Source organism: Somniosus microcephalus, chromosome 5 (genome assembly GCF_052327205.1).
Source record: "Somniosus microcephalus isolate GS21.2 chromosome 5, FLI_Smic_1.0, whole genome shotgun sequence".
NCBI classification, from domain to species: Eukaryota; Metazoa; Chordata; class Chondrichthyes; order Squaliformes; family Somniosidae; genus Somniosus; species Somniosus microcephalus.
The window spans coordinates 201,709,655-201,730,232 of NC_140991.1; the positions used below are offsets into that span (position 1 = coordinate 201,709,655).

Genomic DNA, 20,578 nt, shown 5'->3' on the forward strand with positions numbered 1-20,578 from the left:
AGGTAAAGAGATACAGATATAGATATACATAGAGAGAGAGAGAGAGAGAGAGATAACAATTAATTGGAAAAGTGAATAATGCCAGAGGATTGGCAGGCAGCTAATGCTATTCCTATATTTAAAAAAGGGAGTTAGAACAAGTCCAGGGAACTATAGACCAGATAGTTTAATATCAGTGGTACAAAAGATAATGGAATCTTTACTCAAAAGACGCAATAGAAAAACATCTAGAAACCAAAATTATAATAAAGAGTAGTCAGCATGGATTTCAAAAGAGAAGGCCATTCCTGGCCAACATTATTGAATTCTTTGAAGAAGTAACAAAGAGTAGACAAGGGTAATGCAGTACATGTAATATATTTGGATTTTCAAAAGGCTTTTGATAAGGTACCGCATAGGTACCCATCATGACTAAATCCAGAGCATGTGGAGTCAGCTGACAGATAGCAGAATAGGTAGCAAGCTGGCTACAAAACAGAAAACAGAGCGTAGGTGTTAAGGGTAGCTACTCAGACTGGCGAACGGTGTGTTCCAAAAGGATTGGTGTGGCGACCACTGTTGTTCACAATTTTCATTAATGATCTGGACTCAGGAATCAGAAGGACAATTTCAAAATTTGTGGACATCAAATTGTGAGGTGCAACTAATACAAAGGAAGAATGCAACAAAATACAGGAATACATAAGTTTGCAGAATGTGCATGCAATTGGCAAGTGAATTTCAACATTTGGCAAGTGTGCGGTGGTGCATTTTGGTAGGAAGAATAAGGAGGCCACATGGTGCTTGGATAATAAGAGTCTGAATGGGGTAGAGGAACAAAGGGATCTAGGGGTACAGATACACAAATGACTAAAAGTAGCAACATAGGTTAATAAGACCATAAAAAAGGCAAACCAAGCACTGGAGTTCATTTTTAGAGAGATAGAACTGATAAGCAGGGAAGTTATGTTAAACGTGTATCAAACCGTGGTTAGACAACACTTGGAGTACTGTGAACAGTTCTGTCTCCATATTATAAAAAGGATATAGATGCATTGGAGAAGGTGCAAAAAAGATTTACAAGGATGATACCAGAACCGAGAGGATATACTTATCAGGAAAGGCTGAACAGGTTGGGGCTCTTTTCTCTAGAAAAGAGAAGGCTGATGTCTTTAAGATAATGAAAGGGTAGACAGAGAGAAAATATTTCCACTTGTGGACAAGTTGAAAATTAGAGGTCATAAATACAAGATAGTCACTAACAAATCCAATGGGGAATTCAGGAGAAACCTCTTTACCCAAAAGAGTGGTAAGAATGTGGAATGTGCTGCAACAAGGAGTAGTTGAGGCAAATACCATAGATGCATTTTTTTTAATTCATTGATGGGATGTGGGCGTCGCTGGCTAGGCCTGCATTTAGTGTCCATCCCTAGTTGCCCTTGAGAAGATGGTGGTGAGCCGCCTTCTTTAACCGCTGCAGTCCATGTGGTGTAGGTACACCCACAATGCTGTTAGGAAGGGAGTTCCAGGATTTTGGCCCAGCGAGTGAAGGAATGGCGATACAGGTCCAAGTCAGGATGGTGTGTGGCTTGGAGGGGAACTTGTAGGTGGCGATGTTCCCATGCGTCTGCTGCCCTTGTCCTTCTAAGTGGTAGAGGTCGCGGGTTTGGAAGGTGCTGTTGAAGGAGCTTTGGCGAGTTGCTGCAGTGCATCTTGTAGATGGTACACACTGCAGCCAGTGCGCCGGTGGTGGAGGGAGTGAATGTTGAAGGTGGTGGATGGAGTGCCAATCAAGCGGGCTGCTTTATCCTGAATGGTGTCGAGCTTCTTGAGTGTTGTTGGAGCTGCACTCATCCAGGCAAGTGGAGAGTATTCCATCACACTCCTGGCTTGTGCCTTGTAGATGGTGGAAAGGCTTTGGGGAGTCAGGAGTTGAGACACTCGCCGCAGAATTCCCAGCCTCTGGCCTGCTCTTGTAGCCACAGTATTTATATGGCTGGTCCAGTTCAGTTTCTGATCAATGGTAACCCCCAGGATGTTGATAGTGGGGGATTCAGCGATGGTAATGCCATTGAATGTCAAGCGGAGCTGGTTAGAGTCTCGCTTGTTGGAGATGGTCATTGCCTGGCACTTGTGTGGTGCGAATGTTACTTGCCACTTGTCAGCCCAAGTCTGAATGTTGTCCAGGTCTTGCTGCATATGGGGACGTTATATAAGCACGAGGGAGAAAGGAATAGAAGGATATGCTGATCGGGTTAGATGAAGTAGGGAGAGAGGAGGCTCGTGTGGAGCATAATTGTCGGCATAAACCAGTTGTGCCAAATGGCCTGTATCTGTGCTGTACACTCGATACAAGAGAAGGGGGCCAAGAATATTTTCTTGGGGAACCCAGAGATAGGTGCTAATGCTACGGTTAAATAGATGAGAATGGAACCAGGTGAGGGCAGTTCATTGAGCTAGATGATAGAGGAGAGAAGTTGGAAGAGGGTGGTGTGCTCCACTGTGTCAAGGACTGAAGAGGGTGAGGAAGATGAAAAGGGATAATTCGATAGTCTTAGTCACAGTGGATGATGTAATTTGTGACAGGTTAGTGCCTCATCTTCGCTGTGGCAGGGGAAAAAACCTGATTGGAGAGATTCAAACATGGAGTTGTGGGAAAGAGCGGCAACAACACATTCAAGGACTATGGAGAGGAAATGATGGACGGAGATGAAGCGGTAGTTTGCATGGACAGAGGGATCAAGGTGGGTTTTTTCAGGAGGGGTCAGCTAGCATGGGGACCAGGAAGGAAGATTGGTGGTCAGTAGTTTAGTAGGAATGGGATCAAGGGAGCAGAAAGTGGGTCTTCATGGATGAGATGAGCTTGAAGGGAGCACAAAATGGAGATGGCAGAGGAATTAGAGAGAGAGATGGAGGTTCAAGGCTAGGGCAGGGGAGACAGCTTTGGTTTTCTGGGCAAGGAAAAGATCATAAAAGGATGGTATTGTTATGTTGTTTGGTTACACTATCATACAAGTAAATATAGGGCAGTTCGAATCAACTCCCATAAAAGTAAGATGCTCAAAATGCTTACAGGAGCAGTTGATGCCATTGAACTAGAGGAGGTTTCTATGGCAGACACAAAACAGTAACACCCTCCTTCATAGAGGTGTCAGCTTGACTCCAGAACTTGAGCACATAACCTAGGCTGACAGTTGAATGCAGTGCTGAAGGAGTGCTGCATTGTTGGAGGTGGGATCATCGTAGGTAATACATGAAACGAAGATCCAGACTGTTAAGATGGATACAAGGGATTCCATAAAATTATGGAATTATCGAAGAGGAGCAGAGTTCTCCCAGTGTCCTGGCCAACATTCCTCCCTCAAGCATCACCAAACACAGATTGGTCATTCATTTCTTTTTGTTTGCTGTTTGTGGGGCAAGTTGAGAAGTTCTTCATTTTCCTCCATTTGTCATTATTTTATGCTTTCTATTACTAAGCAAGTTTTCAATTTGGCTAACTAATTTGTCATTAATCAATTCATTTTTTCTAACAGGCTCACAGTGCACAGTTAATTCAAACATCAGCAATAATGCAATCACTTCATGCTTTAGGCCTCATCTCTGTGGTGCCCAGATTGAGCTGTATGGAATAATTTCAAGAGTAAGTAAAGCTTTAGGCTATAGATTATAATAGATAAACTGTATGGGAAGGCAATTGTACAAGGAGGACTGACTTTTTTTTTTGAAAAGTAAGTTTTCAAATTCAGGCTTTATTAGCAAATAAAAAGATTTGATTTTTTAATATTCCATTACTTGCACCGCATCATAAATTCAAGATCCACCAAATGCTAGATTCAGTAATCACAGACTTAGAAGCTTAGTAAGATTAAGCTGTAAACTGCAAGGAAAATGACTAATTTCAATAGGAGGCAATGTGCTTTTCCCCCCCAAGACATACATTTACAAGGTTACATTAACAAAACTCGGGGTTTACATCATTCACCGTTGAGCGAACACGACCGAGCACAAGAACATTACAAGATAGCAAAAATGGAAGCCATCAGCCCTAATAGCATGTCAAAACAAACCAACCCTTGTCTTTTATTATCACCCATCTCTTCCACGCACTAATAATTAGGCATATCTAAGCAATGGTTTGCGATCTTTTCAAGAGATTATGGTTACATGGTTTACTCAACTGAAAAGATGAACACATTCTCCCATTATGCAATACACACTTTTTCTGTATCAACACATATGATCCGTGTCTTTTCTTACCACCAGTATAGTAATATGGGTCAATGGAAAAAAAAATGCATTTACTGTTTAACAATGTGGTATTTTTTAAACGTATGACATGTCCTACTGTAAGGTTTTGTAATCAGTAGTGTTTCAAATTCTGCAATTAACTGGTTCCATTTTTAATATTCAATTTATTTGGCTTAAAATAAACCCAAGAGCCAAAATTCAAACTGCATGATACACTATTCATTCGTACACCTAAAATAATTATTATTCATAACCATTAATTGGAACTTGCATCCAGTATATGCTATAATTCAACTTTTAATTTCCTTCCTTTTTCCACGCACTTGGCGGGGGGGGGGGGGGGGGCAAAAGAGAGAGAGAGAGAGAGAATATAATCAGAAATGTACAGCTGCAGTCCTTTCAGTATACTGATATTCAAAATGGCAGCTGTGGCAGGAGAGCAGATGCCCTGCCCTGCCTAACTGCAGCTCCTTTTACTGAATTTATTTTAAGGCATTCTACTGCGAGTTCCAATTAAAACAATACTCTACTACTGTGCATCACCTTAACCATTGCTTAAAATATTTAAAAATCACTTGTGACAAAAGGTGCAAAAGACGATTCGGGTTTTTACGATGCTCAGGTTTAATTAACTCCAAAGGACCTCAAAATATTTTTCGTGAAAAAAGGCTAAGAAAAGGATTCCAAACTCAGTTGTCAAGTGCAGTTTATGGTTTTAATGAGGTTGCAAACTTCCTGCTGCAGGAGGTTAATTGCAATCAATTGACTTCATGCTTTTTCATTATAGAGTCTTTGCGATTTCCAACTGTAGAAATCAATTCCTGTTAGAGCAAAGAATAAATCAGGCATATTTCCCAGTCACCAGGGCTGGTAATGCAGAAATGAAACAGGCGATTGAGGTATAGATCCACATGGTTGGATCTGTACCATTTTTGCTCCAAGTCTTTAAGGCTAGCCTAAAGTGCTCTCACTAATTTCATTTAAATATCAAAACACAATTAAATTAAGCATAGTACAATTTTCCAACCACTTAGAATGGGATTTCATAGTACACTCCATTCGCCAGCATAGATTGGATCCAAGGGAAGCTCCATTAGTGATAAAGCTCTTAAAAGGGGCAGAGGCTTTTCAGCTATTTATTTTTATTCTCTAGTTTTACAGCACTGGCTGTGCCCATCTTCTTTAGATTTCAAGATTTTAGCAGAAGAGGAAGAGCTGAAGGAGCAGACATATAAACTTCCATCAAACCTCGGGTTCACAAATCATCTAAATTAAGTCGTTAAAATTGATGATGGGGGTTAGTTTTAAGACATCTAAATACAGTATTTCTTGGTTGAACAGGCACAATACAAAAGGCGGCAAGCTAAAGAGATCAGAAGGAAATGCCAAATTGCCTACACCCACCATATATCAATCACATCCGCAGTTCCTAGCAATGATCAAAGCTCTAGGACAGCAGAAATCCAGTTGCAGAGAAATGACATTTTCTGCAAGTACATCTGTAACCAACTTGCACGATAGAGATGGCACTGCCAGTAGCAGCCGCCAAAACCACTTCTACCCTCGATTTTTCTGTCTCCATCATCTTTTGGGTTAGCATAGGAATCAGTTAATGTGCTGCTTATATATGTATATTATACACGTAATACATCCAGAGTCCCAACGGGCGACAAGCTGATCCTCCTTGGCGACTTTAACGCCAGAGTAGGAAAGGACACAGACCTCTAGGGAGGTGTGATCGGCAGAGAGGGGGTAGGGAAAGCCAACTCCAACGGTACCCTCTTCCGGTCAAAATGCTTAGAACATGGCCTTGTCATAACTAACACCATGTTCCGTCAGAGACAAGTACAAGGCTTCATGGCAGCACCCTCGCTCCAAGCACTGGTGTCTGCTGGACTACGTCATCGTCCGAGTGAGGGACCACAAGGGCGTCCGCATCACCCGTGCCATGACTGGAGCTGATGACTGCTGGACAGACCACTGCCTAATCCATCCTGTCATCTCCATCAATGTAGCCCCAAAACAGCGGCAACAACAGAAACAATGCCACAAGAAAATCAACACTGGAGCACTCAAAGACCCCGCTAAGAAAGCCCTATTCAGCCTGCGCCTCACAAACAACCTGACGACTCCCAGTGATGCAGAGACACAGTGTCCACAGCGCCTGGTCTGCACTCAAGGCCTCCATAATCAGCACCTGTGAAGAGACGCTCGGTCACTCGACCAGGAAACACCAAGACTGGTTCGACGAGAACGACCAAGAGATCCAGGAGCTAATAAGCCGCAAGCGCAAGGCATTCCCGATCTGGAAACAGCAATAGAACTCGAGAGCAAGAAAGCAGCTTTACAGACGCCTGAAGGCCGAGGTCCAACAAAAACCCGCGACCTAAAGAACAGATGGTGGGTGGAGAAAGCGCAGGAGATCCAGCAGCTAGCCGACAACCACGACGTGCGTGGATTCTTTAGCGCAGTCAAGACCATCTACGGCCCACTCACGGAGAGGTACTCATCAAGGACAGAGAGGCAGTCAGTGCCTGCTGGAAGGGGCACTTCAAAGATCTCCTTAACCGAGACACTGTCTTCGACGCGAGTGTCCTCAACTCCATCCCGCAGCATGCTACCCACCACCATCTCAGCACAACCCCAGCCCGGCATGAGGTTGAAAAGGCCATCCGACAACTGAACAACAACAAGGCCTCGGGAGCAGATGGAATCCCTGCCGAGGCACTAAAGCATGGTGGAGAAGCACTACTGGCGTGAATTCTTGAACTAATTTCTCCTATCTGGAAGGAGGAGAGCATGCCAGGGGATCTCAGACGCCATAATTGTGACCATCGTCAAGAAAAGTGACAAGTCCAATTGTGGTAATTACAGAGGAGTTTCCCTGCTGTCTGTCACAGGGACAGTCATCGCAAGAATCCTCCTCAATCGCCTTCTCCCAGTGGCCGAAGAGCTCCTCCCAGAGTTGCAATGCGGATTCCGCCCATTAAGGGGCACAATGGACATGATCTTCACCGCACATCAATTACAAGAGAAATGCATGGAACAGCACCAATCTTACATGGCCTTCTTTGATCTCACAAAGGCCTTTGACACGGTCAACTGAGGGATTATGGAGTGTTCTCCTCAAATTCGGCTGCCCTCAAAAGTTTGTCACCATCCTCCACCTGCTTCACGATGACATGCAAGCCGTGATCCTGACCAACGGTTCCACCACAGACCCAATTCACGTACGAACTGGGGTCAAGCAAGGCTGTGTCATCGCACCAATGTTCTTCTTGATCTTCCTTGCTGCAATGCTCCATCTCGCCCTCAGTAAGCTCCCCATTGGAGTGGAGCTAATTTACAGAACAAACAAGAAACTGTTCAACCTCCGTCGCCTCCAGTCCAGATCCAAGGTCGTCCCATCCTCTGTCGTCGAATTACAGTATGCAGACAACGCTTGCGTCTGTGCTCACTCGGAGGTCGAACTCCAAACCATCATCAACACCTTCACCATAGCGTACAAGAGCATGGGTCTTACACTAAACACCCGTAAGACAAAGGTCCTCTACCAACCTGCTCCCGCCACACAGTACTGCCCCCCGATTATCAAGGCCTTGGACAACGTGGACTACTTTCCATACCTCTGGTGCCTACTGTCAACAAGGGCAGACATCGATGACGAAGTCCAACACCGCCTTCAGTGTGCCAGTGCAGCCTTCGGTCGCCTGAGGAAGAGTGTGTTTGAAGACCAGGACCTCAAACCCGGCACTAAGCTCATGGTCTACAGAGCAGCAGTGATACCCGCCCTGCTGTATGCCTCAGAGACATGGACCATGTACAGCAGGCACCTCAAAGTACTGGAGAGGTACCACCAACGTTGCCTCCGCAAGATCCTGCAAATCCATTGGCAGGATAGGCGCACCAACGTCAGTGTTCTCGCTCAGGCCAACATCCCCAGCATCGATCAGCTCCGATGGACGGGTCACATTGTCCACATGTCCGATACGAGACTCCCAAAACAAGCACTCCACTCTGAGCTCCGGCACGGCGAGAGAGCCCCAGGTTGGCAGAGGAAACGCTTCAAGGACACCCTCAAACCTCCTTGAAAAAGTGTAACATCCCCACCGTCACCTGGGAATCCAGTAAAGGGGTGTGTAGCCATCCGACTGGCAGGTTCCTGCTCTTCTTCAGCCATTACCATTTGGTCCTCTACACTTGTGCAAATTATGTTGTGCTACCTTCTCAAGTTCACAAACCACATCCTCAGGTATAGCTGTGCTGTTTCTTGCAAGTACCAATGAGACTGCTGTGAGGTGCTGTCTTGTTCTGGACTTCGGACAGCGTTGGATGCTCATCCATGCCTATGATGAAAGAAAAGGGACAAACGTTAGAATGCTGCCTCCAAGACACACCATCAAAAATAACTCATTACAACAAATAACCTGCATTTATATAGTACCCTTAAACATTAAGACACTTCACAGAGGCGTAATCAAGAAAATGGACACTGAACCAAAGAAAAAAGGTACTAGGAATGATGGCCAAAAGCTTGGTCAAAGATGTCAGAGAGGGAGGGAATTCCAAAGCAAGGAACAGAGGTGGCTGAAGGCACAGCCACCAATGGTGGAACTAAGGGAAGTGAGAATGCAGAGGCCAGAATCAGAGGAATGTAGAGTTTGTGGGAGAGAAGATTATAGAGATAGGGAGGGGCAAGCCCATGAAGGGATTTAAACATGAAGATGAGAATTTTAAAATCTGATGTTTTGGTCAGCAAGGACAGGGATAATGGGCGAGCAGGACTTGGTGCAAGATAGAATGTGGACAGCAGAGTTTTAGATAAGGTGAAGTTTATGTAGAGTGGAGGATATTGGGCAAGCCAGGGGAGCATTGGAATAGTTGAGTCTGGAAGTAACAAAAGCATAGGTGAAGGTTTCAGCAAATGGACTGAGGTGGGGGCAGAAATGGGCAGTATTAGAGAGGTGGAAGTCTTTGATGAAGCAAGAGTTGATGTTTTTGTGGTTTTGTGTATGCCTGTGTGGGAATGAGTGAAGTAAAACCAGACTTAAGAGCTAGATGGTACTATCTTTGACTTACGAGCCATGCTTCCTCCATATTGCTGTGCGGCAGGATGTCCAAAGTGGTCTTCTCCAAAGGAATCTAGGACTTGTAATTTATGCATCCTGCAGTTCGATCTATTCCCTTGTATTATGTGCCATCTCGTCATGCAAGCAGAAAAGTAATCTTGACATGTAAATTGAAGGAATACCTAAATAGTGAAAGACGTGCAAAATTTACAGTAAATAACGAGGCACCTTTCATCCAGGCCATGTTAAAAAGATTTTAGGAATAAAGATCCTTGAAGAGGTGACTGCACCAAGACTTTCAATATTAAGTTGAAGCTTCAATGTTTGCCCTGCTAGCGTATTGATATGGATGAGAAGCAATCTGTAAGGTTGTTTGAGGGATGGGCACAGCTGAGCAGTAAATGTGGAACAGGTTGACAGGCAACACTATGGTGTGCATATATGGCCCTTTAACGTGTTAAGTGATGTTAATCTTACCTTGGTAGCTTTATTTGGATGTGCCATCTTCTTCCGCATTAGTTCCCAGGTTGTAAGAGTAGTGTACACAATGTTGAGATTGCCTGCCATCACCTGTCCTCTGGGGAGGGTGTCCTGGATTGTAAAACAGGGCAACCCTCTGCATCTAGCAGCATCTCCACTTTGTCAGCCAACACTTACCCATAGACTCAGTCTCTGACATTTGTTTTGCCAGCAACTGGTTTCTGCAAGCCACTTCTTTTCCTCTCTTTACAGCCCCACCATACAGCCTTTAGAAAGGCTAAAGGATACATATTGGTAAGCACTAACCTCACAGCACTCCATTGCTGCTTCATCCCTCAGAATGCAACAATGAAGCTATTGCAATTTGCCTCAATTTTATTTTAGGTGGAGAGCAAATTTTTGGCATCTGTATCTGTGACAGTTCTTCCACTGCACACACAATAAATTATAGTACATTGAAAAGCTTAAGTAGTTCATTAAATCAGTTCCTTACTCAGCCTAACTGCTGGTTTTGGTGACTCCTTCCCTAGATGCCTTTGCAATAGCGCCAGTTTGGTGCTCATCATCTTCAGCCATCTTTATCTACAACCATATGTGCGTATGTATAATAGTCTCCATCCCAGTCTCTTTAATGCCAGGATTAGCATCCTCTTTCCTGGTTGTTTCTACCACTGCACAGCCACTCAAATTATTTCTATCTGTAGCCCCTCATCATAAATACCACTTTAAGAAGAAAATAAGGCAATAAATTTAATCTATGCATTTATTCCACAGGCAACTGCTAGGACATAGGCACAGAGATTGTTTCCCCTGAAAGGCAAAAAAGGAGTGAAAAGAAAGAAACAAGCTGCTTGAAAGAAGTGGTTTTGAACATCCTCAAATACTTTTTTCAATCTGAGAATTTGATTTTAATCAGAATATATTAGTTTTGAATAATTCTATTTACATAATTTAAGTTTGTTTAGAAAAATTCATATACACACAAATATTTTCTATCTGTCAAGATAACCTTTTGGCTCACCAGTGTACTCCTCAGCATCAATTTATTAGACATAATTTTTATTAACATAGAAGCCCGTTAAATCTCAGTGCTTTAATTTCAGAGGATAGTATCACTAGTACTCATTAAAAGCATTCAATTACAGGACAGCCAACACCCAGACTTCTATCACCATCCTTGGGTATGTCCTGTCCCACTAGTAGGACAGACCCACTGGAAGTGGCAACACAGTGGTACACAATCAGGAGGCAGTGGCCCTGGGTGTCCTCAACATTGACTCCAGACCCCATGAAGTCTTATGGCATCAGGTCAAACATGGCTAAGGAAATCTCCTGCTGATTACTATCTACCACTCTCCCTCAGCTGATGAATCAGTACTCCTCCATGTTGAACACCACTTGGAAGAAGCACTCGGTGGGGACTTGAATGTCCATCACCAAAAGTGGCTTGGTAGCACCACTACTGACTGAGCTGGCCAAGTCCTGAAGGACATAGGCTAGATTTGAAACCAATTTGCAACAATAAAAGCACACAATTTGCTAACCCACTGCGCCACTCACCCTAATAACAGAAAACGCTGGAAAAACTCAGCAGGCCAGGGCAGCATCCGTGGAGAGAGAAACGGAGTTAACGTTTCAGGTCGAAGACCCTTCGTCAGAACGGAGAAGCCCGTTGAAAAGAACTATGCGCCACTCACCCTTCCTGTTTTACAGACTGTGAAGGTGGTGATCAATAGAAGACATGCTCCAGCAGTTTCCAAGCCTCGGACTGACAACCTCAGTCAAGAGAAGATAACAGATGGGGGTCAGAAAATCAACCCGATAGCTGCCAGTCTGAGCTTGTGGCAGGTGGTGAGAGAACCAATGCGAGGGAAAAACCTACTTGACCTCGTCCTCACCAATCTACCGGTCACAGATCCATCTGTCCATGATAGTACTGGTAGGAGTGACTACCACACAGTTCTTGTGGAGACAAAGTCCCATCTTCACACTGAGGACACCCTCCACCGTGTTGTGTGGCACTACCATCATGCTAAATGGGATAGATTCAGACCAGATCTAGCAGCTCAAAACTGGGCATCCATGAGGTGATGTGGGTCTTCAGCAGCAGCAGAATTGGATTCCACCACAATCTGTAAATTAGTGGCCTGGCATTACCCTCACTCTACCATTACCATCAAGGCAGGCAATCAACCCTGGTTCAAGGTGTAGAAGAGAATTCCAGGAGCAGCACCAGGCATACTTGAAAATGAGGTGCCAACCTGGTGAAATTAGAACACAGGATTACATACATGCTAAACAGCGGAAGCAGCATGCTGTAGACAAGAGCTAAGTGATCCCACAACCAACCGATCAGATCAAAGCTCTGCAGTCATGCCACATCCTGTCGTGAATGGTGGTGGACAACTAAACAACTAATGGGAGGAGGTGGCTCCATGAACATCCCCATCCTCAATGATGGTGGAGCCCAGCACGCGAGTGTAAAAGACAAGGCTAAACCATGCGCAACTATCTTCATCCAAAAGTGCAAGAGTGTATGATCCATCTCAGCCTCTTCCTCCATTACAGAAGCCAGTCTTCAGCCAATTCGAGTCACTCCACGTGACGTGACATCAAGAAACAACTAAGCGCACATATTACAGCAAAGACTATGGGCCCCGATAACATCCAGGCTGTAGTGCTGAAGACTTGTGCTCCAGATCTAGCCTTGCCACTAGCCAAGCTGTTCCAGTACAGTTACAACACTGGCATCTACCAGACAACATGGAAAAATGCCCAAGAATGTCCTGTCCACAAAAAGGACAAATCCAATCCGGCCAATTATCGCCCCGTCAAACTACTCTCAATCATCAGCAAAGTGATGGAAGGTGTCGTCGACAGTGCTATCAAGGTATTTACTCACCAACACTAACATCCCTCACCTTGGTGAGCACAAAATATATCAAAAGTAATTAAGGGAAAAAACCTAAACTGCTGTGTCACTGCACCACATATTATATGCATCAAAACCGCATTTCATTTTTTAAAAGTTTAAGCAGATCTAGAAGAGATTATAAAACACAGAATTAGGACATAATCTACACAGGAAAGAGAAAGCAAATGGAGTGAGATGTTATTTGGTGTCACAATAACACTGACTTTACCAGACTCAGTAGCAACCAGCAACAGACAGGATATCACACCAAGGAGAGTGCATTATCACTTTTTTCCCCCCACAGGTCTGAAAGACCCAATCCTCATCAGTTATTTAATTTCTCAAAATGCTCAGCAGTTTGCAAGCGCTTCTTACAAGCGTAGGAGCAGCAGTAAATAGTCATCCACATAAAATCTGAATTTTTATGGTCACTGTTTGATCTCAACAGTGGCATATGCTGCAGGCTACTGGGCACCGTTTTACCTTACCCTCTACTTTGTCTATCTGTTGCCTAATCTCCCTAATCCCAAATACCATCAGCAACGGAGATGCAAATGTATAACTTGCTTCCAGGTTCTGCCAATGTCACTCAAGTAGGAGGCAACAAGAGTGGATAGGGACAAATGGGCACTCCAATTTCCCATTCCTATTGGGGTGGGGGGGGGGGGGGGCGCCAGCGGGGGATATACGTCAGGCTGACTTGAGCTTCCAGTAATGCCAACAGAGGGAAGAAGTATTGAGTACTATAGTAAGGATTTGTCAACCTTGGTACAAACTATCAAAGGGCCAAAATCTGGTTCAGCAAAGAGAAATTCTTCACGTAGAGCACATCATTGCTTTTGACAGCATACACAAAATAATGGCTTCAGCATACCTTTCTGCCTCTTTATCTTTCAAGATCTCTCTTTTGGACATGCATTCATCCAAGCTTGATTCCTGTAATTAAAAAAAAATGAAATAGCAGGTTACAACAAAATGAGATGTGCCCATTTACAGGGTCACAAGGAAAATGCAAATACACAATCATTTTACTCCTTGCAAAAAAAGGGGTTCACATGGGTTATGTGATCCTACCATTTAACATCTTTCAAATACACCATTACTTGAGCAATGATTAGGGACTACTTTCCTACCAACTCTTCAGTTCTTAAGTGCAAGAAAACAATGGTTTATTAATTTGGTGCAGGGTATCTTTACATTTCATCTTTACAGCTCATCGACAAATTAATTACTAAAAAATGTTAACATTTATCAAACTATTCTGTTGAAGACACCAGTCACCAAAGAACTAAATTCTTCCATGTATTACTTTTAGTTTACTGGTTCAGACATTTGCACCAAATTCCTGTGCACCATTTTAAAAGAGGTTAAAGACACAAACACTGAACAGCTGCAAGAACCTCCCCCACCAAAATATCCTGGTAGAGCAAGCCATTAGGTCTCCTGATAAGGTGTTGATACTTACTGTGCTGCTTCCCCAAACGCCTGCCCCTCCCATCTCACTTTGGTATTCTGAAATTGTCCATCAATCACGTTCCTCACTCAAAAAGGAATGGTTTGTTCTACTGTGTATGATTCTTATCTTATGGGGTGAAAGTTATTTCTTGGCAACACCCGATTTATATGGCTACCGTGATTGATTCCACGCTTGAAGTTTGTACGTAATGGATCCGACAATATCATAATGCAGTCCTGAAGCACCTGTGATGCCCAGAGCTTGTGCATCTGTTGTGCACTGGGCCCATTAAGGCCCTGAAAATTGGTGAAATTAAGTAATAGCCCCATAATGTGTTTGCTGTGCCTAAAGCAGTACTCCAGATGCCCATACAAAATAGGTAGCATACAAGAGTGTTCTGCCCATATGTTGGGCCCTTTCTCTTCAAGTGGATTTATTTGTTTGGATTTGGAGAGTAGCTGCTCAGTTTCTTTCAATCCATTTTAGGGTTTCTTTGCTATTTTGCTGTTTTAGAGGGTACATTTGTTTCTCCAGGGACTTCATTCAGTGCTGCCTATATAAAAAGGTAGAGGTATCCTTTGGGCATTGCTTTATAGTTGCAGCTTGTGGACAGGGAAGAGTCATAAGGCAGGCTCTAATAGAGGACATATCTAGTGAATTACCTGAAACATCCAGTGTACAAACGTCCAATACTCTTGCTAAATAAAGCACCATCTCCAATAGCCACAGCCATACATCAAAACCCATGAATAGAGCGCCATTTCTCCCAACTACCTTAAATCGGACAATAGAACGGTCATACACATTCCAGCATTGGACATTCTGGTGGCGATTTTCCCCAGATACTTTAGGTGCTAAAGAGCCCGAGGTGGCCAAGATGGGGTCTTAAGCTGAAGCGCCAATTTAGCCCACGTTTAGCACAAGACACCATCTTGGTAAAGGAATTGAAGCTTGCGCTAGGAACAGCCACCCGGAAGACCATTAAGCAGCTGATTACCACTTAAATTGCCTGCTAGCGTATATTAAAAGGAGGCTGCACAGCATTTTGATAGCTAGCGCTTCACCCAACACTCACTCCTAACAGCCACCAGCTGATTGGGAGTAAACCAGTTGTTGCAGAGGATTTAGAGTGCTACCTATAGGTTTATCACCTTTTACTGTTCACTTGCTGCCGGAGGTTTAAAAGAGGACTTTTGAAACACACTGGGAGACTTTGGGGGCCACTTTATCAAGACTTCACCAATATTCTATCAACATTTATTCTGAAAATTCTCAGAGGACTTCACCTAAAAAGAGTAAGTGGTGTGCTATAATTTACAGGAGTCACCAGGAGAAAGGGAATGCTTGGTCATCAGCATCTTGCTAGAGGTCCCCCTTGATCTGCAGGAAGAATGGGAGGAGGACATGAGGCCAGGCAGAACAGCTCCAGGGGAAAGGGACAGGAAGGCAAAGTAGACACCTTCCCCCCTGCGGGTACAGGACATCCCTCCTCCTCTGGACCTCCTCCACCAGGACCTCCAGTGCCGTGTCCGAGAACTTGTGCGCCCTCACTGGATCCCCGAGCCACCCTGAAATGTGCTGCTGTGCGTCAGCCATCACAATCCACACCTTCAGTGGAAGCAGGTGAGTGGAACACACATATACTGCTCCACGAAAATTGCATCTGATCAACGCTTGAGTGCTAAACCTGCAGGTGTCTGTTTTAGAACCTACAACAAAGTTGAAATGATAATAATCAGCAATTAAAACCAAAATTGCAAGCTAAAACCAGACTTTCAAACAGGTGCGTCTTATTAGCACAGCACCCATTTAGCACACCCCGCTGGAGTGGAGCTAATTTACAGAACAAACGGGAAACTGTTCAACCTCCGTCGCCTTCAGTCCAGATCCAAGGTCATCCCATCCTCCGTCATCGAATTACAGTATGCAGACAACGCTTGCGTCTGCGCTCACTCGGAGGTCGAACTCCAAACCATCGTCAACACCTTCACCGAAGTGTATGAGAGCATAGGCCTTACATTAAACATCCGTAAGACAAAGGTCCTCTACCAACCTGCCCCCGCCACACAGTACTGCCCCCCGATTATCAAAATCCACGACAAGGTCTTGGACAACATGGACCACTTTCCATACCTCGGGAGCCGACTGTCAACGAGGGCAGACGTCGATGACGAAGTCCAACACCGCCTTCAGTGTGCCAGTGCAGCCTTCGGTCGCCTGACTAAGAGCGTGTTTGAAGACCAGGACCTCAAACCCGGCACTAAGCTCATGGTCTACAGAGCAGCAGTGATACCCGCCCTGCTGTATGCCTCAGAGACATGGACCATGTACAACAGGCACCTCAAAGCACTGGAGAGGTACCACCAACGCTGCCTCCGCAAGATCCTGCAAATCCATTGGCAGGATAGGCGCACCATCGTCAGTGTTCTTGCTCAGGCCAACATCCCCAGCATCGAAGCTTTGACCACGCTCAATCAGCTCCGATGGACGGGTCACATTGTCCGCATGCCCGATACGAGACTCCCAAAACAAGCGCTCTACTCTGAACTCCAACACGGCAAGAGAGCCCCAGGTGGGCAGAGGAAACGCTTCAAGGACACCCTCAAAGCCTCCTTGAAAAAGTGTAACATCCCCACCGACACCTGGGAATCCCTGGCCCAAGACTGCACAAAGTGGAGGAGAAGCATCCGGGAAGGCGCCGAACACAGAGTCTCTTCGCCGGGAGCAAGCGGAAGCCAAGCACAGGCAGCGCAAGTTAACCCAAGCACCTCACCCACCTGCCCCTTCAACCACCGTCTGCCCCACCTGTGACAGAGACTGTAGGTCATGCATTGGACTCAGTCACCTGAGAACTCATTTTTAATGTTGAAGCAAGTCATCCTCAGTTCCGAGGGACTGCCTAAGAAGACGACCCATTTAGTGCCCGTTTTCAACCCTTTCAGAAAACTAACCCCCATTATCTCTAATTAACCCTGAAAATGTGTGGTGCAGGTGTGTTCATGACCAATGTATTTTGCTCTGTTGCTCCCTCTTACTGAAAATTAATGGTTTGTCTTCTACTTTCTAACTGCATGCTCCTTCTAAGTGTTCTCCAGTGGGAGTTGGATGCCTGCTGGACATCAGTGACTGTCTCTAAAGATAGAGGTGGCCCAGTCTGTTCTATAGCTCAGTAACACATCTGCAGGTCTTTTAAGTGGGGCAGCAATGTGATAACAATGTGGCTTTGTCCCGAGAGACATCTCGATCACCTGTGACAACTCTCATCATTCCCTACTGTTGTACACCCCCTCAGCATGTGCTGAATCAGTGTGGGAACTGACCACTGAGCAGCAACAATTTTACTGAAGCCCTGCATTAACTGGTTCTCCAACACGTTGAACACAGAGGAGACAGGTTGATGTAGATTAGAGCACAGGGTCTCTAGAGCCCCAGTCATAGAAATTTTTTAGGTCCTTAGCCAAGGAGGGCTCTACTGCAAGAGAGAGTGTGGTGAGCCATACTCTTAATGATGGTCTGCAAATCAGTCAGATGGTCATGCAGCACTGCACAGGTATAGGTTGTGGACTCCTCCATATGCGCTCTCAAGCAGTATAAGCAGCATCGTCAGGCAACACTTAAATGACTACTTGCTAATGCTGAGCAAAAAGTGTATTTGCAAGCAAGCCCAATGAGGTCAATCACTGGGCTCAGCAGCTGAAGGAGCCCTTCAGCCTGACCTTTAGACAGGATATTGTGGCTCCTCCATTTCCACATTCACTTGCACCTCCTCACTTGTGCAAGTGATTCACTAATACCCTTCTCCTGCAATTCAATAATTGACCCTTCCCCCACCATGATGGCGTTTGCCCCAATAGGGTGATGTTGGGTGCTGTGAAGTCTTAGATGAGGCTATACATTGGGCTCTGCGCCTCCTCTTCTTGGACACCTGCAGGAACAGTAGAATACCACACATTAGGATACTGGCAGTACAACATTCTTTGAAACAGAGCTTACATGATAAGACATTTTAGTGTGTTATTCTGCAGTGCATGCCTGTGTGTAAGGGAGTGAATAAATAAGGGAACAAGAAAAAATGAAAAGCAAAGGAAGCCACGAGCTTGTGGGGAGCAGGAACAGGGGACTTGAGCCTCAACCTCTCCCGTACTCTATTGTCTCCTCGCTCAAAATCTCAAGGACCCTCCCCTCGTAAAAGGTCAAGGCTTGCAGGTTCGATTACCAGGTTTCCCCCACCCTCCTCTCAGTGTGCATGCTGCCACTTGTTAAGTATGGGCTTCGCCTGCAAGCAGATAGAAGAGACACATATTTTGGAATAAGAAATGGAGAGAATTCGTACATCACCCAGCACCCAAAGCAGCAGTCACCTTGTGTGAGTGTGTGAACTTGCAGAATGCAAGTACTTTGTATTGATAGCATGCTTGGTGTTTGTTGCTTGTCACATTTCGTGGGCCACAGGGCAAATGTATTGTTATGCCAGCAATGCAGAGTGCCCTGGTGAAACATCAACATGCCTGCACATTTGGATAGCAAATGAATAGTTGGCAGAGTGCTGCACCAAGCTCACAGAAGTGCGGTTAAGAATCACTGCAAGACAACATTGTAACATTGAGCAAAAATATCAGGAGTACCTATCTTAGCAACCTTCCCATGAGCAGCAAGTTTCTTTCTCAAGTGTTCCCAGGTTCAGTGCATAGGTGAGAGCACATTTACACTTGTTCTGTTACTTCCATCCAGGCTGCTCTTCACTGGAGGGTGGTCCACAGTACCACAAAAGGAACCTTTCGTTCCACGACTTCCAAAGCTGCTTCACTGAATAGAACATCGCACCACCACACCTACGCCGCGAATATGCAGTCTCCAGAGAATACAACCGCTACTCCAGCAAAGACATGCCAATCCAGGCCAATTTGAACAACCTACCACCAACCCGTCTCAAATCTAGGAGACCATTTTGGACCGTCGCCGAAGCCCATCAGCGATCTCCCCTCAGCCTTGATGATCGATGGCGAAAAGCTTGAAAGAACTGCAACATACGGAATGGATTCCTTATAGCGGACCCCACAGTGCAACCTGAAGGATCAAACCTTCCTCACACACAGTGGACAACTATCAACCGCCTCAGAACTGGTCATGGTAGATGCTGCCACCTTCTCCATAGATGGAAGGTTATAGCATCCCCATCATGCGACTGTGGAGCTCCTAATCAGACCCTGGAGCACATCATGGAGCACTGCCCTCAGGAAATTTGCAGGCAGCCTACAAGATATCCCCGCTGTTACAGCAGAAGCTTTGGCCTGGATATCCAACTTAGATATTGACATTTGATTTGCTACTACCATACAAAAGACGACGACGACTAAAAAGAACAGGGCTGTGTTGCCTTGCTCCAACTATTTCACTCATTCTTCTGTAGCAGGACAAATTTAATGTTGACCAGCAGCCATTTAAGAGCTGCTGGTGTCAGATAACTTGCACTCTTGACCTGCTGCCAATCCCAGCAGATCATGCGCTATGGAACAGTGCAAGTGTCGTGGCTTGGATACAAGTCGCTGTAAGGGATCTATTATTTTGGATGGAAATGCTGAATTTGGAAGTCAGTAATGATCAAAGACCAAGGATGCATTGAAACAATTGCAATGATGAAAGCAAAGTTAAACATGGCAGTATTATTACTGAAAAATAATAAATGTAAAAAAGCAATGTGAAAAATACAGTCAAAAATACTTGCACTGGCCCTGAATTTGCAGTCGGCGGTGTAGTTAATGAGTATGCCACTGACCTCCAAACTAAATCTGCACTTACCTGCTGCAAACCCTGTTTGAGAAGTTGCTTTGAAATACTGCGGCGTTGTGCGCAGCGTAGTGGCCCACGGATCCCAGGGGCGTATGGTTGTGCGTAAGCATACCTGGGATCACGTGGGGCTGTGCTCCTTTCACTAGCCAATCAGGAAATATAGAAAGCAACTTGTAAATTAAACGGTCTTACTAATTATATTTTTGCTAAGTACAGTACTTGGCTTTAAAAAGCTGAGCCTTTACAGCTGCCTGATAAAGAACCTATGTGTTCATTTTTAATCATATAATTTTCTGCCCCTCCCCCCCCACACGCTGTACAGACTCCTACATCTGTTTGCATTAGTTCGTAAAATTTTCCCGCATAATTGATGCACAGTTGTGCCAGCACATCATTTGAAGGAGGGCTTAAAAGTTGCAACGGATCATCTGTCTATTCGAAACTTGATAGATCGCAAGTTCGAGATTTAGCGCATCCGGAACTTGCGGTCAATTTCAAAGGCGGTATGACGGCATACTCGGAGTATGCTGTCCTACCGACTAAAAGTTAAGGGTCAATATACTTCAGGTGAACAAACAATAAAGACTGTTGCTTATAAGAGAAGAAAAGAACAGCTGAAGTGGCCATAATGAGATTTCT

At 44.8% G+C, this 20,578-nt stretch overlaps 1 protein-coding gene across 4 annotated transcripts in view; it reads right to left on the reverse strand.

Moving 5' to 3' along the window:
- azi2 (5-azacytidine induced 2) overlaps positions 1-20,578 on the reverse strand; it is a 157,386-nt gene that overhangs the window by 46,961 nt on the left and 89,847 nt on the right. For all 4 annotated transcript variants that reach the window (XM_085988572.1, XM_085988574.1, XM_085988571.1 and 1 more), the window contains exon 6: positions 13,568-13,629. In XM_085988572.1, coding sequence (XP_085844698.1) covers positions 13,568-13,629 — 62 coding nt within the window. The remainder of the gene's footprint in view (positions 1-13,567; positions 13,630-20,578) is intronic.